The sequence below is a fragment of the Aspergillus viridinutans genome (assembly GCF_018404265.1).
Source record: "Aspergillus viridinutans IFM 47045 DNA, scaffold_9, whole genome shotgun sequence".
Taxonomy (NCBI): domain Eukaryota; kingdom Fungi; phylum Ascomycota; class Eurotiomycetes; order Eurotiales; family Aspergillaceae; genus Aspergillus; species Aspergillus viridinutans.
In genome coordinates, this window is record NW_025091225.1 from 765830 (window position 1) to 787088 (window position 21259).

General features: G+C 47.3%; 9 protein-coding genes across 9 annotated transcripts; 4 read left to right on the forward strand and 5 right to left on the reverse strand.

Moving 5' to 3' along the window:
- Positions 1 to 328: 328 nt before the first annotated feature.
- On the reverse strand, positions 329 to 883 carry Aspvir_009884 (uncharacterized protein; the record flags this gene model as incomplete). Its single annotated transcript, XM_043273022.1, has 1 exon — positions 329 to 883. One exon carries the CDS (start codon positions 881 to 883, stop codon positions 329 to 331), a length of 555 nt encoding a protein of 184 aa, XP_043128957.1.
- Positions 884 to 1499: 616 nt separating this feature from the next.
- On the forward strand, positions 1500 to 2076 carry Aspvir_009885 (mannoprotein; the record flags this gene model as incomplete). The annotated part of the gene is made up of 2 exons (XM_043273023.1): positions 1500 to 1832; positions 1885 to 2076. The coding sequence occupies 2 exons, from the start codon at positions 1500 to 1502 to the stop codon at positions 2074 to 2076; spliced, it is 525 nt and encodes a 174-aa protein (XP_043128958.1).
- A 1308-nt stretch (positions 2077 to 3384) lies between these two features.
- Aspvir_009886 (glycoside hydrolase family 131 protein) lies at positions 3385 to 4729 on the reverse strand (the record flags this gene model as incomplete). The annotated part of the gene is made up of 3 exons (XM_043273024.1): positions 3385 to 4383; positions 4434 to 4570; positions 4621 to 4729. 3 exons carry the CDS (start codon positions 4727 to 4729, stop codon positions 3385 to 3387), a joined length of 1245 nt encoding a protein of 414 aa, XP_043128959.1.
- A 1006-nt stretch (positions 4730 to 5735) lies between these two features.
- Aspvir_009887 (uncharacterized protein) lies at positions 5736 to 6525 on the forward strand (the record flags this gene model as incomplete). Its single annotated transcript, XM_043273025.1, has 3 exons — positions 5736 to 5741; positions 5811 to 6161; positions 6220 to 6525. The coding sequence occupies 3 exons, from the start codon at positions 5736 to 5738 to the stop codon at positions 6523 to 6525; spliced, it is 663 nt and encodes a 220-aa protein (XP_043128960.1).
- Positions 6526 to 7754: 1229 nt separating this feature from the next.
- Positions 7755 to 9824, reverse strand: Aspvir_009888 (GMC family oxidoreductase; the record flags this gene model as incomplete). Its single annotated transcript, XM_043273026.1, has 5 exons — positions 7755 to 7804; positions 7856 to 8357; positions 8419 to 9289; positions 9343 to 9372; positions 9430 to 9824. The coding sequence occupies 5 exons, from the start codon at positions 9822 to 9824 to the stop codon at positions 7755 to 7757; spliced, it is 1848 nt and encodes a 615-aa protein (XP_043128961.1).
- A 4237-nt stretch (positions 9825 to 14061) lies between these two features.
- On the forward strand, positions 14062 to 15402 carry pyr8 (acetyltransferase pyr8; the record flags this gene model as incomplete). The annotated part of the gene is made up of 2 exons (XM_043273027.1): positions 14062 to 14846; positions 14898 to 15402. 2 exons carry the CDS (start codon positions 14062 to 14064, stop codon positions 15400 to 15402), a joined length of 1290 nt encoding a protein of 429 aa, XP_043128962.1.
- Positions 15403 to 16155: 753 nt separating this feature from the next.
- Aspvir_009890 (uncharacterized protein) lies at positions 16156 to 17134 on the reverse strand (the record flags this gene model as incomplete). Its single annotated transcript, XM_043273028.1, has 3 exons — positions 16156 to 16264; positions 16329 to 16767; positions 16861 to 17134. 3 exons carry the CDS (start codon positions 17132 to 17134, stop codon positions 16156 to 16158), a joined length of 822 nt encoding a protein of 273 aa, XP_043128963.1.
- Positions 17135 to 18376: 1242 nt separating this feature from the next.
- Positions 18377 to 18793, reverse strand: Aspvir_009891 (uncharacterized protein; the record flags this gene model as incomplete). Its single annotated transcript, XM_043273029.1, has 1 exon — positions 18377 to 18793. The coding sequence occupies one exon, from the start codon at positions 18791 to 18793 to the stop codon at positions 18377 to 18379; it is 417 nt and encodes a 138-aa protein (XP_043128964.1).
- Positions 18794 to 20302: 1509 nt separating this feature from the next.
- On the forward strand, positions 20303 to 21037 carry Aspvir_009892 (uncharacterized protein; the record flags this gene model as incomplete). The annotated part of the gene is made up of 5 exons (XM_043273030.1): positions 20303 to 20393; positions 20457 to 20588; positions 20663 to 20789; positions 20846 to 20905; positions 20965 to 21037. 5 exons carry the CDS (start codon positions 20303 to 20305, stop codon positions 21035 to 21037), a joined length of 483 nt encoding a protein of 160 aa, XP_043128965.1.
- Between the last annotated feature and the right edge of the window lie 222 nt (positions 21038 to 21259).

A 21259-nucleotide genomic window follows, 5' to 3' on the forward strand; every position in this document is an offset into this window, starting at 1 on the left:
GTGTATACATCCCACGGCGCAGTATATGCAGGCTGGGCAATGTCAGGGATATCTCCAAATTGGCATATGTTGCATCTGGTGTTTCACGGCATGTAATGGAGATATAACAACGGTGTCATGCTTTCCGTACCTAGCTGGCCAAGGAGCCTGTATACATTGTTGTGAATTTACAGCAACTCTTCTACTGTATTGAGATAATTAAATTCCAGTTTCAGAGACACCCTGTCATCTCATTAGGACAGCAGGCTTGTTCAAGCGCAATGCTTCTCGCTTGTTCCTAGGTACATTGCATTAAGTTCCACTTGCTCATCCAGGATCCTAGCACAAATCAATTCTTGTCACAGGTAGACGCATAGTCATCCAGCTCTTGAGGGATGACATTCTCCCAAAGCTCCGGCCCCTTGAGATACGCATTCACCTTGTCGCACATGTCCTTGGTGATAAACGCTGAGAGTTGTTCCATCTCGCCCAGAACTACAGGCATCATGTTCTCTTTCAAGCAACCCCCAACAGCCTGCATTGCCTTCTGATCCTGGCATAGATCAGCCTTCCCTCCGGCCGCAGCACACTGGTTTTCGAGCTTTGTGGTGATGTCTCCGGAGATGCTGTCCGCAATAATGGAAAAGCCGGACAGACCCATTTCATCCATACTGCTCGTGACGATCTGGCTGACGACTTTGCCGTTGACCCATTTTTCAAACTGAGATGTCGTCACAGTGCATCCTTTCTTGCAGACGTGTTCATCAAACGCCTGCAAGGTGGTGTCGAGTTTGCCGGGGATGAAATCTGAGATGGAGGTGCAGCTTGACGGAAGCGTACAGAGGACGGGTGCAACGAGAGTAAGAAGGCTGCATGATGATAGAGCTGCAGCTGTAAGATGCATCTTGAGTGTTTTAACCCACAGATTGGACACTGCCTCGCAGACGAAAGACGAGTCCTTCCCAGTGCTGTCAACATTCACTACGGTTGACGATATGTATACTACCTTAAGCATTATGTCATATGTCTTGCCCATACGAAGCCCCTTTATCCAGCTAGGAGAATGCCACGGCAATCCGCCCCTTGCGTACTATGGACCGCGCATAAATGCTTGAATGTGGCAGGTCAGGTTTCGAGCACATAGCCTCATAAACAGGTATCAGAATTCCATTCCATACGGGAAATTTTTCACCCTGACTGCGGGACCATGCATGCCTATCAGTGATCTACCATGTTTATCATGCTGTCCTTCATACTTGCAATCCACCTAAAAAGGTATTAGGTAGTTGCTATGGCGGCGACCTGACATTCCGGGTATACTCTCCAGTATGCGCCATAACGGCTCACTCGCGCACCATGTTTCCGGCCAGCGTGATAGGTAGGAATGTGCCGTTCCTGTGCTGCCAGACCCGTTGCAGCTATAAATACATGCAACAAATACCTTTCCAAGACATCCTCAACCATACTACACTCTCTACACTCCTGATTCCAAATCAATCTCCAGTCTTGTCTCAGATACAATGCTCTTCTCCCGCGTGACCCCAGCCCTGATCTGCGCCCTCGCGACTTCCGCCCTGGGTGCAGTAAACACTAAGCAGACAGTCGACGGCCTGAATGCCCTCCAACAGAAAGCCATCGAGGCCCGCAAGGGCATTGAGGGATGGAACGGCGGCCTTATGGGCCTCATCCCCGTCGCCAGCAAGATCCAAACTCTGCAGACTTCTGCTGCCAACACACGCCGGAGCATCGATGAGTCCGACGCCTTTAACAATGAAGACCTAGATGCTGTTGACGCAGCCTATTGGCAATTGCAGCCAGAGATTGTGGGGGCCCTGAATGCAGCGCAGCAGAAGGTAAGTCATTCCCCTCCGCATAAGTCTGCAGTGGTGCTGACCCTGGATCCAGGCGCCGGCGTTCAAGGATGCGGGAGTGGCCTTCTTGGCGAGGGCTATGATAGATGATCTCAAGACTGAGAAGGACAAATTCGAGACCTCAATGCAGGGAAAGGTGCCTGCTGAGAATTACCGCAACGCTGAGCCCAGTGTTGCCGAGGTCAATGCTGCCTTTGAAAATGCTCGCAAGGCGCTCGCTGCTTAAGTGGCTGAGCACTGTGCCTGAGCACCGTGCCTGTGGAGCACAGAGATGCTGGCTAGGGGACACTTACTGCGTTAATAATCTGGAAGTTATGTTGCAATCTAATTGAGAATTACTTGTTTCATCAGACTTGAATTGTAGACCTTATGAGGTATTGGGGGCTCCCTCTCCATGCTCTGCCGGTATAGGTAACTAGTAGCTCTAAGGAACGAAAGCGGAAACTCCTCATGACCAAGTTCCTGGTGGGCTGTCCTGAAGGCGACAGGTAAGTCATGCCACATGTACTACTGCGGAGAATGTAGAAAGTTGAAGCATGATACTCAGCTGAAGCATGCTACCTGAGCTATACTTAATGCATACTTGGCATACAAGGCTTCGCATTCTCAGGTTGGCACTCTTGAAATTTGGAAATGAATTCATCCCTTTGCATAGAATGGGGCTTTCCATGCACATAACTGTGGACTTGGTAGAACCCGATATGCATGTAATATCTTTCTTCCTAACCTAACGTCTGTCATCTTGCTGAAGCTTAACTATAATTATAAAGTATCTGATATTATAGGCTATGTGGTTAGCAAACTATGAAAATAGATGCAATAGTGGTAATAGGTATGGGGGCATCGCTCGTAGATATGATAAACAATGATGAGGATTTTTATGTAGAGATTTTAATAACCACTTAGTCTACCTTTTGTTCTCTCTCTCTTTTTTTCCCCCCTTATACGTCTTCCCTTGGTGAGCGGAGGCGGGAGAAGGTATATATATCACATGGGCCCTTGCTTTGCCTTAAAAGCAAAACAAAGGAGCTCAGCCAGGATAGGCCCTTATATTTATGGAGTGTTCTATCACCTATGCTGGTAATGCTTAAGTAGCAGCGCATTCTCGGCTTGCAATAGTTATAACTATTTGGAGAGGCTCGGGCCTAGGGGATGATGATGACAGTGCTCTGTCAGGGTTTAGCAGCTTTCCGGAACGGGGTCAAGTCTCTAACAGACGGAGAGTCAATATCGAATGAAGGGCATCGGAAGGGTGCAATATAGGACGGTGTTTAAAGGACGCAAGTCAGCCAAACTAAACGGGACTACTGTACAGGTACCATGGAAAATGCATACAGGTCTGCCGTCCTGGTGAATCATTGCCTCTCCGTTGTATTCTTGTAATCTAGCTCCAAGATTCACCATCACTAAACACTGGCTCCACCCGCCAGACTGGCGCATGCTGTTCAAGCTTGAGACATACAAAAACCAAGTTCCGCAACTGGTTGCCTCACAAGCTGAACTTATCGGACGAATACTGCCACCTCGATCTAAGTTACTCACAGAGGGCAAAGTCGCGGGCGTGCACGCTGTCGGAACGAGAAAGGAGAGCGCACAACGCAGCCCGAAGCTCAGCGAGACGCTGCGCGGAAGTGGTGGGGGTGGGGAGCTTTGCCGAAGAAGGTACAGTGTGTGTCGCCACATTAGTGTGGTGGGCAGGAGTTGCAGACGATGTTACAGCCCGAGTGGTTGGCGTAGGAACTGCAGTCGATGTCACAGCCGGAGGGGTTGTGGTTGCAGCTGGCTCTGTAGCCCAGGTAGAAGATGGCCGAGGGGTTGCTTGGCGGGTGGAGGGAGTGGAAGCCGAGGGGTTGGAAGCACTCCGAACWCGGGAAGAGGACGAGSTGGAAGAATCAGAAGAACCGGTAGAAGATGGCCGAGGGGTTGCTTGGCGGGTGGAGGGAGTGGAAGCCGAGGGGTTGGAAGCACTCCGAACTCGGGAAGAGGACGAGCTGGAAGAATCAGAAGAACCGGCAGAACCAATCTTCGTTGTGATAGGTGCCTGCTCAACATAAATGCCAGACCAGAACCAGTCTTCCGCTGCGTCGTTGGAGGGGCCCCCGTTGGGCAGGCGCAGCTGGCCGACGTGCCAGTCCGCCGAGTTGGTAGAGGTAGATGCGCTGACGGGCGAGACAACCTCGGTCAAGGGATCGGACCCATTAGAAGCCCAGAGACCGACCTTTTGCGAGGTAAAGTCGATATCGTAGGCGAAGTTGTACCAATTGCCTGGCTCCAGCTGGACCGACCAGTGTGTTGTGCCACCGGCATTCCAGCGCAGGGTGTTGTCGGATGTGCCGGATGTGCCATACTTGAGCTCAGTGAAGTGGCTCTCGAAGAACGCGATCTGGTGTTCGAAGGAGGCGTCGGGGGCATTTGTTGTCTTCGTGGACAGGGAGAAGTGATAGTATAGATGGCCCGAGCCAAGATTGGCGGCGGTCTGGGGGATAAGTTCAGACCGCTCCATATTCTGTTTATTCCAGAAGGAGGTTCCATCCTTTTTTTCTATTAGTCCTTCTTCCACAAGCACACGAATGAATGACATACAATGGTGATTCGGACACCCTGGGCGTCGCTAGTGTCGGCCGGGTTCTTGAAGTCGGGGGACAGACCCAGATACTCGGTCGTCTTGCCACTGCCGTGGATGTACCATTGCCACGGTTCAATTTGGTTGGACCAGGACCCTATATCATCAATCAGAGTTTCAGATTAGAGGCAATGAGGAGATAAATACATTTGTCAAAGTCCTCAACGGTGGTAGAAGAATTGAAGATGCCGCTCCATAGCACGGTTCCAGCCAGCGATGAAGCGGGGAAAGCAAGAAGAGAAACGAATGACCTCATAGTGGGAGAAATGCAGTAAGGAATGTAAGAAAACAAAAAGGGTGGCCAGCACAGTTGGTTGAACAAGTAAACTGTGGGCTGTAGCGCCTTAAAGTACTTTAAAAAGGTGAAATGATTAAGGGTGGAAGCGTGTTAGGGTTAGATTGGCGGGCGAAATGCTGAAACATCTCATCTCCTCACTGGTAGTTAAGCTTGTTTCACTTTGATCAACAGGTCTCGGTCTAAAGCTTGATAGATTGACACTATTTAAACGCCTTAGATACCTACACTCTGACAGCCTGCCCCATGGGTGGGGCGCTTCCTGATTATCCTGCAATACCATTATTTCCGCCCATCACAGTCTGAGTAGCTTGAGGGAAGACGTTGGCCCACTGCAATATGCCCCCTACAGCTCGCGTCTAATCTCTTCCGAATGATATCATGCTGTTCTTTAATTACTTGAAGCACAGTTAATGTCACTACTAGTTGTGTTCAAGATGTTAATGGGTGTCTAGGGTTTCTAGACTGAGTTTAGCCTCTTCTCCGGTAAATTACTCTACATCGAACTCTACCAGGACTTATTGGACGGACCACACAGATCTCTATCAACCAAACGCCATTCATTTCTTCAGTTCGTTTGCGCAGAATCATCGGCGGATGGCCTTCACAATCACAGTATTGTTTCTGGCCCTCTCCCTACTTACCACCGCGCTTCTTTCTCCCGGTCCTCGATGAACGCTTTCATTCACTCCCCATTCTGTCGAACGGGACTGAGCAGTGTCTTCTCGGACAGGCTCTTTCAGTGCTTCGTGACTGCGACAACGGCAGACAGAAAAGTCCTGGAGAGAAGTCCATCTTTGGTCATACTACAGCTTACTCTGGACAAACACTACTTGCTGCGGATCACACAGAATATTACCAAGAGAATGCCAACGATGTATTTCTCAGGATGATAAGGTATACTCCTGGTATGCTAGGAAATACGCGCAGGTGTTGGAGTCAGCCTAGTGTTTAGGCCGTACTAGTGATGCAAGTATGCTGCGCCGCAGAATCACTCCTTCCCATCACGGTGATAAAATCTGACTGCTGCGCTGGGAAGTAGGCGGACATTACTGACAACCATACCTACTACTTACTAAGTGGCTCAATCATCGACCGGGAATTGGAAAAGTTGAAGCAATCATTGCTGGGAAAACTTGACGAGCTGACCGCATACACGAAGCGAGGTCACCCATTGCCTGTGGGCAAACGCTTTCTCTCCCAGATTCAAAAGGCCAGGACCAACCGTCAGCTAGAGTCACTAAGATATAAGCTCCTATTCCGTGAATTCGAAGAAAAAGAGGAAAGGTTCTATACGGTGAAAGGCCTCGAGCAAGCCATATCGGCGATGGAAACTTCCCGCGATGAATTTGCAGCCGCCGAGATCATCGACCAGATGGAAGCGTATTATGAGGTGAGAAAGTCATCTTTTGCTCAAGCTACGACTACATCAAGCCTAACAAATTGTCCAGACAGCAATTGTGACGTTTGTCGACAATGTCGCAACTCTAGGCATCGAAAATTGTCTTCTTGACCCTCTGCAACATATATTTACCAGCCAGGTTGTCAATAATATGGATGATGACCAGATCCGAGAACTTTCCATGGAACAGCCTTATATACATGAAGAACGACTACGGTTAAGCCGCGAGCTCGACAAATTGCAAGCTGGCCTACGGCCTCTCAGCGTCTTGAACACTCAGAAGCCGTCACTGAGTAATCCACCACTATTGGGCAAGCTCCAGAGTCCTTGCATGAAGAATTACATTATAACCTGACCTCCCCTGTAGTGAAAAGACCAGTTGCAGGACTATCCGACAGTCCTGGTTCTTCCCTTGAAAAAAGCCGTCGAGGACCAACAATAGCCTCAATGGAAACACCTTCACTGTAACCGAGTCGACCGCGGCCTTTCAGTCTTCCGGACGTAGGTCTATGTGCCTTTTCCCAAAACAGGATTTTGCTAATTCGGGTGAAAGCTGCCAAAGCTGCGGAACCAAGACCACCGTCCGTACTTGATTCAGCCCAGGCTTTGCCGGTGGCTTCTGGGGCTCTATCTAATACAGGCCTATCGGAACAAAAACTTGTTTCAGGTGGCTTTGGTACATCCTCATCTGAACACAAGCCTGTTCCTAGCCTTTTTGGTGCAGCCCTACATGAGCAGAAAACTATCTCTGGGGGATTTGGTACAGGCTCATCAGAACACAAGGCTACTTCTGGGGGCTTTGGTGGGGGGTTTTGGAACAGGCCTGTCTAAACAGAAAACTGTTTCTGGTGGCTTTGGTACAGGCACATCTACGAGCAACAGCACGAAACCTATGACAGGCACCAGTACCGGTACCTCAACTACCGTCCAGCAATCTTATAGGTTCAGCACTAGCTATTTATGTCTTTTCCCTTCAACAAAACGTTAGTATTCTTCTAGGAATAGTCACTATTACATACCTTTTAACATACTTACCTCTCCATCCCACACTACACTCCTGAAGCCTGGGCCTTCACTAACGGCGCTCTTGCCACTGTTGATCACATAATAGGCTTCATTGGCCGCCATTTCTTCCATGAGATTATTATCTATCATGATGTGCACTACCTTTTCAGCCGGAACACCACCTACAAGGCTGAGAGGGCGACATTTGTCATTCAACCACTGCTTAGGGCACCGTACCATGAGGAGAAGGACGAAAGTGTCCTTAGTTCCTTTCTAAGGGGGTTCGGACGGCTTAAATCACACCGTCTCCCACGAGATGATGTACCATTGCCTAAATTCTCCACGATTTATAAAACGTCGACCTATTCTCAGCACGGGAAGCAGAAGAAGATAGGAAACTCGTCATTAATAGACATTCCCAATCACGTTCTTTGTTGCTTTCACTTCCTCGAACTAGTTCTTCGATGCTTATAGACGGCCCACAAGTGTTCTCTCCTCCGATCATTTTTAGTGCTTGCCATTACCGCGCCTCTAAGACTCTACTATGTCAATGAGGTCAGCACATAACCAGTCCTAAGGTCAGTTTAACCTATTGATGATGATATCAGAGATCTTCTCTGCCAACATGTCTACCAGCCATTAGCCAATCCCCATCAACTATCAGTAGTATTGGAACTTACAAACGGTTGACTGAGGGTGGCCCGGTGGCAGGATAGGAAAGGCACTGGCATCCACAACACGCAGTCCCTCGACACCATAGACCCGTGCTTGGTTATCAACCACAGCCATGTCGTCGTCAGCTGTGCCCATCTTACAAGTACAGGAAGCATGCCAGAGAGTCATCACATTGTCTCTGATGTAATCCAGGATCTCTTCGTCGGTTTGGACGTGTTTTCCAGGATTATACTCATCCCCGATCACTATGGGTGCCATAGCCCTGCTCTGGAATGCCTCTCGGATACGCTTGAACACAGCTACAGCAAGCTCCTGGTCAGACTTGGTAGCGAGCCAGTTGGGGTTAATCACGGGAAGATCATCTGGATCAGCTGATCTCAGCGTTACGGTCCCCCTTGAAGTAGGGGAAACGAGGGCACCGACAATTGAGGCATATTGATATCCGTCTTGGGGTTGGTCGGCCACGACGTTAGAGACATTACCAATGTACCCTGCAGCGGAGATGTACTATTACAAGCGAGGTCAGTAATTTTTTGCACACTTAGATTCGGTGCTGTCAGTAACATACCTCAGCCTCAGGCCAGTCACTTGGAAACTTAGCCAATTTATCCTGCGTTTGGCTCGTGAATTTGGACCGCAGACTGTTCGGAATCTTTTCCCAAGCCATGTAATCCGCCACTGGGCTAGTCAACGGTCCCTCTTTCGAGTCAAGGTAACCCCCAACCAGCTCCAGGAGGGCTGGAGCTATCTTAGCGAAGGTGTCTACTGTGACCCTGTATGTCGGCGCGAAGAATAGGTGATCCCACATGTTCTGTCCAACTCCGGGTCTCTCAGCGAGCAGATCAATATTATGTTGCTGAAGAATATCCTTTGGCCCTATCCCGGACAGCATCAGCAGCTGCGGGGTTTGAAAGGCGCCTGCAGAGATAATTACTTCTTTTCTTGCGCTCAGAGTAAACGTGTTACCATCAGGGCCCTTGACTTGGACGCCTGTTGCCTTTTTATCCCCGTCGAAAAGGACCTTCCTAGCGGAAGAATTTGAGTATGTAGTTAGGGTAGGGGCGTTGATAGTTGCCAGGAACGAGGCCTGAGAACTGCTCCGAGTCTGGTCAGTCGCATTGATAGTGGTGGCGCAGTACTGAGCTCCCATCAAAGAGCCCACATTGAAATCCTCTATTTCGTTTATTCCTATCGCCTCCATTCCGCGTTTCATCCAGGTTGAAAAGGGCATGGCGTAATTCGGGTAGGATACCTGGAGTGGGCCAGCGTCGGGTTCATACGCGCTGGCGTCAAAGCCCGCTGTTGCGTTCGCAAACCGAGTTTTTGTGTTTGGAGGGGTAAATTGTACGCTTTTCTTGTAGTAAGGCAGGACCTCATCAAATGTGTAGCTGCTATCGTTGACTGCGGTCGCCCAAACCTCCATCGAGTCGCGTGTCGGTCTGCTACCAATCAGCTTATTTTTGCTTGCCAATCTTAGCCAACTCGAGCTCACCGCTGATAGATCATGAAGTTCATGCCCGACCTGTTGCAACAATCCTGTTTAGCACGGCATATCCTCTCAGCAGGTAGAGCAACCTACGTTCCACCCAGACATTTTCCCTGTGCATAGTGAATTGACCTTCCATTGGCACCAGGGATGTTTTCTGCAACGAAACCCCAGTCAAGAGAGACCTTCGTAGTAGGATCCGATCCGACAGGAATCACGTCTGCGGCGGGGATAGCAGCCACGGATTCTGATTCATACAATCCTCCAGACTCAACCAAGGCAACCTTCAGCGATTTCTGCGCCAACCGGGTCGCGATGACAATCCCAGCAGTACCGCCGCCAACAATAATATAATCGAACTCGGCGTCTTTGGGACTGTCCGCATCGACCTGGTGGGTATACTGAGCTAACTCAATGCTCAGAACAGCGCACACTTCTAGAACCAACAATTGCAACAGAAGCGAGAGAAGCATGGCTCCACGTATCATTTCGACATGTAGGGATGGTGACTCATGAGACGGTCGACCTTGTAATGTAAAAGTGGCTTTTTTGCCAAGTGTAGCCCAACCTGGAATGGCGTTGGCAGGAGTACAGACGGTGGACAAAACATCACTCCTAGGTAGCATATTCCTACGTAAATCAAATGGTTCCACACATTGGGACTTGTCTGCGTTTTCAGACGACATTCCGCAACAATACCCCTGCATTCCACTGCCAACCTACAGTTGTTACCTTTCTCCAAATTCCGTGCGTGATCTAGTTACTCAGGTGAGAAGAAATGTCTTGATGAAAATTGATCGATCATATTGATACTATCTAGAAGAGGAAACGAAGGAGTAAGGACTCCACGCAGGGGAGGTGGTCAGGTGCGCTAGTCCTGAAAGGGGAACCATCTCGGACATCTTCAACAGACCTCTATTGGAGCCACAGAAGAGGGAAGTGTAGATGTTATTCCTCTTTTTAACCTGGAACCAGGTGAGATGGATGTTACTATCTGTGTGGCCCGGAATCCCAGTCTTTCCATTTCAACTCTAAAAACTAGCCTATCCGTTCTCCAGACACTGCAGGCAGGGAAATCTAATAATCAGAGAAAGTGATATTATTCATTCTTTTGCCATCTCGATTTGATTGCATAGTAATATGAGTTATATGTTTGATTCATTACTCTTTTCTTTTTGTATTTCAGTGTTCATTAATATGCTATATGTAGTCAACTGACGAGACTATGGATGAAATTCCAAAATAGGGTTTTATTGAAGGAGTTCCAGAGAAAGCTAGAGGTGGGTTGGATTCGGGTCAATCCGCACTGTGTCTAATTCATGAAAAGACTCAACTATGAGACCCATAATCGAGTTCAGTCCACAAGGTTATTTCAACTTTTGTAATCGAGCCAAGGATCATCACAGAGTTCTCTTGCTGTCGCTCGACATTCGGGGTCCCACTGCAGCATTCTTTTCGCAAAATTAAGAAATAACTGCTTGTCCTCTCCGTCCAAGAATGGTGTAAGGTTTGAGAAAGTGAAGTCCTCTGGAGGGATCAACTCTGGATACCTAAAGTCACCTAGATTGAGAGACATGTAAGTCCTCAAGAAATCCATTAAGGATGGAAAGTCGTACCATCGTTGGAAAAAAGATCAGAGCGTATAGTCGGATCAACCCTATCCAGGAATTGCAAAGGAGGAGGCCCAAGAAGATGGAAGATCTGAGCCAAGTGAGCAGCGCGGCTATAAGCATTGGCTCTGCGATCTATGCCATTGAAAAGAACGGTTTCTCCAAGTAATTCCCAAAGCTATTCGATTTCAGACATGGCACTCCATGATCAAATCTGCATGGACTTACCACGGTCCCTAAATTCCATATATCCGTGCTATACGACCATGCACACTCCAAGAGAACTTCCGGTGCGCAGAATGGCTGGGGTTGGATAGTGTGGGTATTGGGAGTAGACTGATGACCAAAAACAGCAGTACTGAAGTCGCTTATTTTTACACACCGCATACCTCCTTGTAAACGGCCGAAATCCGGGCGTGACTGGTAGATACGTCGACCAGCACGTATCGTGTACGGAGGAGGATGGCTTTCCTGGTGACGCACATAACTGTCAAGGATGGTGTTGTTTTCGAATCCCACCAGGAAATTATCCGACTTGAGATCTTCGCATTCTGTCAACAATGGCCAAGGAAGGTAAATAGAAGGCAGGTTACCAGTATGTATGACACGGCATTCAGTATGAAGAAAATCCAGACCCTGTAGCAATAGTCTCAAAAAGGCCTTCAGTACGGTAGGAGGGACGCCAACACACCCGAGGTGCCTACCCAAGAGCCAGAGCGGTTCTCTTAATGGATTGAACACTAAACATGTGTGTTCTCCATAAGGACCCTGGACATCGAAAGACTCATTTGCTACGCGGACATACGCCCGACCTTGGTGGCTGGACCGCAGTTGAGAAATATGGCGAGATATGAGGACCTCTTCCTGGGCAGATTTTCGGTCACCAATGCCGCAGTTCGATATTTTCAAAGCGTAATACCGGTCTGACTGCCAGCGCCATCTTGACCTAATTAGATTGGTTCAAAGAGATATGAATATAGCTCACCGCGAAGTGTCCTTAGCCAGCCACACAGTAGAATTGCTGCCCCAGCCGAGCTTCGATATCAGGCGGTATTTGTTGTGAATAAGCTCTCCAGTACGGGCAGGATAGTACTTGGTTTCATCGTAACTGGGGTATTCATCTTCTTCATGTCTAATGTCTGAATGACAGTCGCTCTTGTACCTGACCATTCTTCTAGTCAAGAAGCGAAGCCGAGAAGCCTTGCAATGAAGTAAAGGTTGAATCGCCATCGCAATATTTAATTCTTCTGCAGCAGAAAAGTCGGCATATCGCCGTTAAATACCGGGCATTGAGGATCGGGCCGTTATTACATTTGTCCGAAATTCGGTGCCTGATCTAGTTAGCCTATTATTTTCCTGACGTTGCGCGCCAGAAAGCAATGACGAATAGATTGATCAGGGACAAAGTTCTGGAAGACCTACGACTATTGGCTGCACTACAAACAACAGAGTAAGATTTTCAGCAATTAGTACAAACAATTTAAACTACTTTATGAGCGGACCGAAGCGAACAAGACCCACAGGCCCACTGTCCCCGCATCAGCCTTCCGCCGCTTCCCCACTAGATCCATTGCCGGATTCCTGGTTCGGCTTTCAAGCGCGCGGACCGAATTGAATAAGCTAAACCTGGCCTGCTTGCCCACTCTACATAAAATGAACTACTTAGATCTGTTATGGGTTGGTAGTTGGTACGAAAGTGGTGTGATATATATATATAAGCAGTGTTTGATAACCATCATGCCTGAGGAAAGAAAAACAATTAAATTCCAGGGGTCCTAAGGTCCTTATTGCCAGCCGAACACAAGGAAACACATTTTACCCCAGCTCATTTTTGTTTGTTCACTTATCTCCTCCTGGCTTGCCACGCTTGCCAATCACATTAATTCTGTACCTGGATTGCTCCTCTTCTCATTTAAGCACTGCTTGCTGACTAACTTGCAGAGTTGCAGTATGTAGGCACTCATAGAACAGTGAGCTACTATCATAATTAGTTTTATTTACCTAAATTACCTCTCACACTTTTCATGCTTAATTATTCTATTGAAACATTCACTTCTAATGTCACATCCTCAATCCAGCTAGAAATTCTCTGCTGCATGCTAAAATGTCAGTCGACGAAGATACTAGTGCATCAGCCTTTACATCAGCCCACTAATCCCGATTTATGCAGAGTGGGAGACCACCTCTGCGCTCATAAGCTTCACAGCCTCACCCTGCCCAGCTGTTAGAAAATAGATTACTGCTCGAATTTCAAGATACATGACTATATATGACCCTATACTGATGAGGTATATGTCTGGACGCCTTTTTAGCTTAGTGGTATATTATTTTCACACCAGCTCTATTGGGAAAGGCTTGCGGCTCGAGCAATGCTACCATATGTCTCATAAGGTTGATCCTGCAGACAGAATGCCATTTTGGGAGGGTTTCAGAGCTTTTATTTAGTCTACTATATATTCCTTTTCTGGCTAACTTTTACCTAGCTAGTGATGTCACCTGTAAGTCAGGATGAACTTTTAATAGCTAGTTAATGCTATTTTCTAAGTTATAAATACTTCCTAAGGCTGTGTGCTAGGAAAAAATAATAAAATAAGATATTTGTTCTAAGAGTGTTGTGGTTAAGGAGAGATGGGGTTTATAAAGGTTGGTTGCTGGGCGCTGAATTTAGTTTCTACTCACCACTAGTTATAGCCTCGCATATTACACAATGGTCAAAAATGCAGCTAAATTCCAGTGTCTCATCATGTCTCTACTAAGGTTGGCAAACAAGAAAATCGGCTTTGTAAAGTGGGGATGCACATATATACATTCCAGTCTCATCTAGGAAGAATGTGAACTTGCCTAATGATCATGTATTGTGTCAGTCCCTATCACAGTAGTAACTAGGTTCCTGTGCCGCTTATGACAACCAACCCAGGTGAAAGAGGTGAGGTGATAAAAGTACCCGAACTAATGGCATGTATGCATTGATATCCCTTACATCATACAGATTATTCATGTAATAAGCATAACCATGCTGTGTTTACAGATCTCAACATATATAGTGCAACCCTTTCCTAGACAACTTTCAGTAGACAACGCTGAGGGCTGTCTGCGGGTTGTGGTCATAGCTATAATGGATGACCTAGTGCTTTCACCAGACCCAGTCTGGCTGAATATTGCCCACGCGCTAGTACTTTACCTGGCCTTAACTCTACCAACTGCTTTTGTTATCATAACCACGCAGAAGTCACCATCGGTTCGACGTGCCTGGGCGACATGTGTTCTTTACATTCTGTACCGTTTCTCCCTACAGGTACCTTCTCTATCCACGAGTCATTTCCTGAAAGGCGTGGCGGGAGGCGAAGCAGCCCTGGCTGCTCTGCAAAGCCTCAATCTACTCCTGATCACAAACCTAGATGAGACTGAGCTGGTACACGCAAAATTGTACAGTCCGTCCGCAAGTCTGCCTTCTCGCCTTCTTCGTACCTGGGCATTGTTGCTCAATTTCCGGGGAGTCGGCACGGCCTGGGAGGTCAAGAACGTACCCCAGCACCCAGCTTATCTCCGGCAACGGCTGAGCCGAAAGCGCTATGTTCTACGAGAAAGTGTAATTATCGTATGGCAGTACCTACTGCTGGATGTTATCTACATGTCGATAAGGGACACTTCCCCGGAGGACGTAGCCCGGAGTTTTGGTCATGGCTTGGAATTCAAGTATTTTGACGCAACGTTCGAACAGTGGATGGGACGTATCTCCACGGGGATCTTTGCCTGGCTTGTGCCGTGCCGCGTTTGCATCGACATCGTGCCCCGGATTTACTTTCTGATCTTGGTGGTTTTGGGCATTTCTTCGCCGAACTCGTGTCGTCCGGGTTTCGGCAGATTGCGGGATGCGTACACCATCCGTGGCTTCTGGGGGTAAGTATCCCTAATAATGTGCAAAAGGCAAGAGAAATAACCTCGCCACAGAACGTTCTGGCAACAATTCTTCCGTTGGCCTCTTACCTCGGTGAGCACCTATCTCGCGAGGGATGTCCTCAGGTTGCCTAGCCACTCGCTCTTGGAACGCTACACCAACCTCTTCTTCAGCTTTTTCACATCGGGTGTATTGCACCTGATCTGCGATTCTATGCTAGGCGTTCCGCCGTCAGGGTCTGGTGCATTGATGTTCTTCTGCTCACTTCCGCTTGGTATCATGATTGAGGATGGGGTTGAGGCAATTTGGAGCCGAGTCACGGGGCCAAATGAGGGTGTGGTTCCCTTCTGGCATAGGCTCGTGGGGTTTCTTTGGGTCGGTCTCTGGATGTCTCTGACGTCGCCGTGGTACCTGTACCCGTCCGCTCGTAAACACCCGCACGAGCACTGGATGGTACCAGTCGGTGTCGTGGAGAGAATTGGACTAGGCGCTGCTCAGAAGATCCTGCTGGGTTATGGATTGCTCCTGTACTGGGGGGTTGGTGGCGAGGTTTTCTAACAGACTGCCTGGAGCGAGGGTACTGTCAATACCGAGTCTAGATCTGCTTGACCTCAACCTGGATCAAGTTTCGCCTACTTGCCTCGGACTGTTGAAAATGACGAGCTGATAAATTAGGGTCTGGCCAGATATAGCACGGTAGATGCCTGGGAGAAATGCTGGGCGAGATGTGGGCCCTGGAAGCGACGAAGTAAATCTCCCGAGCCGGCCGCGGGCAGACCGTCTTTGGGGCAGGAGAATGTCCTTTGTTGATTGAATCCTGCGAGATGCGAGATGCAAGATGCAAGCTAACCAAGTATGCTCCTGCTGGATAGCACTTAGTTAGGCCTACGTATTACTAGTATTGTACGCATAATATCGCCAAGGCATCGCGAAGAACGATAGCAGAAGATAAATGTTATTATTAAGTCGGCTACGACCAGATGATAAGCAATTCACGACCTGATATTTTATCGTCCGTCTCGCCCATGTGGTCGTTTAGGTTTTAGTCTCCACATGGGCAGCATAACCGAATCGATTGAGTAATAGGAAACCGTTGATCGAGCTAGTCGGGTAGCCGAGAAACAGACGAAAGGGTCAAGATCTGTATTCCGAGAGAGATGAAGAGAAAGAAAGAGAAAGAGAGAGATCTAGCTAAGACATGCAAGCGCTGGAGCAAACGGAGGGGATCACCTGGCCCCACACTCCAATAGATTCACATACTCAAACACGCCTCCAGCTTGTTGTCGACTCTGTGAGGAACTCGGTGGGAAGTTATATCGTTTTTTCCATGTCTTGCAGGAACTTGCCGTATTCCTGGAGAAGTGCCTTCACATCCGCCTTCAGCTGGTCCAAGAACTCAGCCCAATCCTCTTTGGCATACCTGTGGAAGAAATGTGTTAAATTGACTAGGAATAATGGTTTAGGATTGGGGAATTAGAACACACCCCGTAAACTCGTCTTTCAAATGCAGGGAGACCTGGTTTGTAAAGTCGGACCAGAGTTTCTGGACTTCCTTGTCGCCGGGACGAGATACAAGCAGAGGATGCGCGGCCATAGCGGTGGAGTTGGCTGGCAGATTAACATGACCACCCCAGCTGTTATATTTGTCGTTTTTGTGAGCGCGCAAGGTCAGATGAGTGCTACCAAAAACACCCTTGGCAAGCCCTTCTGTCTTAGGATGACGCCAGTCAAGGAGGTAGTTAGGACCAGGATTTTCGCTGTCCGGAGCTCTCTCCCGAACAAGTGTGATGTGGGAGTACGCAGGACCCCAGGCGGCAGTAGGCGTCCAACCAGCCTTCCCCTCCCAGTTAGGGACCTTAGCTGATGTGTTTTGGAGCCAAATGTATGAAAAGGCAGGGCGGTCGGCGTCTTTCAACTGATATTCTAAATAATGAGAAATGATTATTTTTGTAAGCCCGCTCTGGTCATATGCAGACACCTTGCTGTAGGATTATGGGACCAAATGCTTAGACTCACCGAAATGGGAATTTTTCAAGGTCTGCTCCAATTTCGTCTCGTGGAATTCAAGTCCACGCTCCGTCAGTGTTTCGTCGTCTTTCCACGGAATCCCCGTTTCAGTTACTCCGGTAGCCTTATGCTGGTAGCCCTTGATGTATTTCGATTTGTATTGCTTATTAGGTGTCCTCCAAACGTCAGGAGTAATGTCCACTGTTCCATTACCGTTGAATTTGGCAAGATCCTCGGCAGTAGTTTGGGTTTCGGAAGTTGTCTTCGGCTTGACTGTCTCCATGATTGCGATAGGTGTGATAGAGAAGAATAAAAATCAGATGTGCGTGGAAACCATCATATTCCAGGACCTGGCTGGGTTTTTATAGGCAGATGGTGGCATATCCGGCTGCCTGAGATGTATCGTGGTAGCATTGGGACATCGCGTATTTTGACCCTGGGTTTCGTTCAATGTTGGCGTTGGCATTGCCAGCTGAATACAGGACTCACCACATGTAGCGCAAGGGCTCCATCGCAATGAAATTCTCTGGTAGTAGTTATATTTCCGCCAAAAAAGGGTGACTCGGCTCGACTGACTCCCAAAAGGCGGGTCAGGTTGGATTTGAGCACCTGTGTCCCAACTCCCAAACGAAGGAAGTGGAGCAAAGTGCTGGCTGTTGACTTTTCAGCTTCACCTAGTCAATTGCATATCTGAGTCACAGACGTTCACTTAATGATTCAAAGCTGAAGTGGGTCACGGCCACTCCGAAGCTTGGATCGCGAATAAGGAGACTGAGCAGCAAGTAGCCATTTGAGACGCCTGTGTATCTTTTCGCTGTTCTCTAAGACTTTTAATTTTATAAGGCCGGATGGTCATTTTGCTAAGTTTTGGCAGGACGGCTTTCAGGTGGAGTGGCGGGATTGGTATTTGAATCGAGATTTGAGGGAAATCCTTGCCGACGAACGGCAGTCTTAATTAGCGATGTTCAACTTACAAGCATAATCTATTTTAAGCAATCATACTAGAGAGAGAGCTTCAGCAAAGCCACCTGTGCATTCCACCCCGCATTACGGGGGGATGTATGGAGAAGAATCCTCCTATTTGATGCACTGAGCACCTACATGTTCCTGATAGTCATTATTATGCCAATATCTACTTCAAAAGGAGAGTATGCGTCAGGGCTTATAAACAGAAATTACAATTTCGTCTGACTTTGATGAGCTAGTCAGGGTTTATTCCAATGGTTGAATTTAGATGTAGTTTACGGAAGCACGAAGAAAAAGGACAAAGCATGAGTTTGACTAGCTAAAGATTTGTAACAGGCACAATTATTGCCCCCGGTGCCCTATTCTGCCTTTCTTTCTTCCACAATCGGATATAATCTGTAGCCAATACAGTAAGAACAATCTACTTTCACAGCAGAATTTGTGGCTGGTTCAGTCGCTGGAAGAGTGTCGTTCACTGTAGTTCAGTAATAATGGCCTATATCAGTATGTACTTTGGAGAAAAGGAATGCTGATTGGAATTTCACTCACAGTCCTTCAGTTACAGATCCTCGCCCTGTTGAGCAGCTTTCTCCTGCTCAAAACCAGCGGACTGGAAACCGCCGGACTGAAAGCCAGACTGAAAGCCCTTGTTCTGTTCAAAACCACCGGACTGAAAACCATCGGACTGCAAACCACCGGACTGAAATCCTCCTGCATTAAATCCAGACTTGGAAAGTTCCAAAGCCTTCTGGATCTCCCCACTAGCTCCCTTCAAAACGCCCTGTAGGAAACCCTCCGAGAACCCCTTGGAGTAGGCTTGCGCAAAGGTCTCTGGAGAAAATGCAGAATCAACGGGACGTTGGGATGAAAGATTTACAAAGCCGGGATCATTGCTTGGAACAGGTTTGAAATCGTCCTCAGCTTTGGTTCTGGAGACAAAGCCGGGATCATTGTTTGGAACGGGGTTGTAGGACATGATGTCGGTTGATAATTGATTATAAATGAGGAATCAGCAGCGGAAAATAAGTAAAAGATGTGATGAATGGTATGTACTGTTGGTTCTGGGGTATCAAGATGGGAATATTCAATATATATCAGGGTCTTGGGTATATATGTAAAGCCAACACATGAGCAAGTTCCCATTCTATTAGCGCACATCTGCATGTCCATTAAACCAAAATACCAAAGGGATTTGTAAGCAGACCAGAGGCGAGCTGAAACTAATATGCAGAAGTCAAATATTGCAAAACAAGGTGAACCAAAGCGATGGGAATCACAAGTTTATTTTTTTTTTTTTTTTACTTTCTGTTTTCTTTAACTGATATACTGGTAAGCACGCCTTCAAGGATTTTGTAAGATGACCAGATGTGAGTTGAATCTACTCCGTATAGTGTTTCTACTTATTTTACTCTGCAGGTACGGTCGGATTCGGTTAAGCATTATGGTGGGGCAAGGGTCAAAACATATAGATTTATTAGGGACTTGCAAAATAATTCCTTACAATCAAGGAACAAATGGTCCTTTCAGCTTGTGTTCAGTTGTGGAATATTCAGATGAGTAGAGGTCATCTGGATCAGCGAAGTGCTCCAGCCTCGCCCCCTCATTTTTTGGTGGCTTTTGGGCGAATGTTTGAAGTAATTACAACCGAGATAGATGGTACGGTTTTTGTGAATCACAAGGACACATTTTCGAGTACGCTTTGGAATCAAAGAAAATGAAATTAGCCTGTCAATTGGCCTCGGGGTTGCCGATTTAAGCCAGTCGCGTGTTTGTTCCCAAATGGGAGGACCAGCGGCACCAGCCCCTCATCTACAAGGTGTTGGGTCTTAGAACCCTGGTTTGAAATTCTATCAAGTCGAACATTTTAAGCCATATAGTATCCATTAGTATGCATTGGTATGCATTGGCCGGTTGAGTTCCTGCAGAGGTTTATGCCTCTTCAGCTGGTGATTAATGCCTGTGGTGCTGCTGGATGTGGACCTGGTTGTCCGCACACTACCTTCATTCGGGCCGAACCGATCCACAATCCATGTTGAGTGACCTGAATAGTTTCACAGAGGTAATTATTGCCGTTTCATCAAAGGATTTGGTCTAGAATTTTTTTCCCCCGCATTTATTATGTAGACACGCATTGATAGAAACAATAAGCGACCGGATCTTCGTCAAATTGATTATTACAGGATCATGACGGCTTAATATTGAAAAATACTGATTGTGAAGTAATGTTAAATCAATTATTTGGTCTTTACTCAGTACAAAAAAACGATGATTTACTTCTACAATATTAATACAGTACCCATGTATTGTGTGGAGTATTTGCAACGTTCTGCTGGAAATCTAAGGAGTCATAACAACTCAAGGGTAAATCCTGCCAACCGTTGTGTCATAAGTCAATTATCTTAAATGGTAGGTCTAAAGAGCTCCCTCAAACTTATATTCACTTTGTTTGTTCCAGAGTTCCCACCAAGAACATCTAACATTCAGTATGGGTTTTGAAAATGAACAAGATCATTTTGCACCCAATGATCTGATGTTTACATGCGTCAACACAGGTACAGCCATTGATCTTTATGGCGGTAACAGCCTCTCTAGCTACAACATCTGAAGCAAGCTAAATGCTAACAAATACTTACCATTAGGAGGTGGTCATGATGGAAATTGTGTGAATGGGTGGGAGTTCAACCGCTCCACAGCCCAGCAGTGGAAGCTGGAGAAGGTGAACCCTGGGTCGGCCTGGTCAGCATGGACATTGAGAAATGTTTGCGGAGGCAGTGAGTTCTATCAGTCCTTCAGGGAGACTTTGGTTTACTTTTCTTATTTTTGCTAATCCGTCCACCATTGGCAGGTTATTTGGACCTGGCAGGGGGAAATCCCGCAAATCGCACTCCCTTGCATGGGTGGAACACGGGTGGCAACGCGAAGAGCTCGCAGTGGTACTTGATCACCCAGGATAGCAATAACGGCTGGTACATGTAAGTAATTCTGCTTCTGCGATCAAAATTTGTTCAAACAGCTGATGGGATTTTAGGTTACAGAATGCGGCCACGTACTCGTATGTCGATCTCGACGGTGGAAACGGCAACAATGGGTAAGTCGAGAAGTTTGTTGAGATTGACTTGAGGTCTCGCTTCTAACTCGAATTATTAGAACGAGAATCCAAGGTTATCAGCGGGGAGTGGACCTGAATCGGAATCAGATGTGGCACATCCATTTTGTCTAAGGATAGGAGTATATATATTTCTTTCAAATGTTGGGAATCATAACCATCTCAACCAAGTCTTCCATTTGAAATGCCAAGTGTCAATAGTTGGAACTTATAGTCATTCCCCTAAATCCTCTCAGTGAACTTTTATCGCCCAGCCATTATTGCCTCCATATAATAGCGAATTTTCATGGAGTGATCATTTTAGTCAGCTAACTACATATGTATAGGTCCACAGAG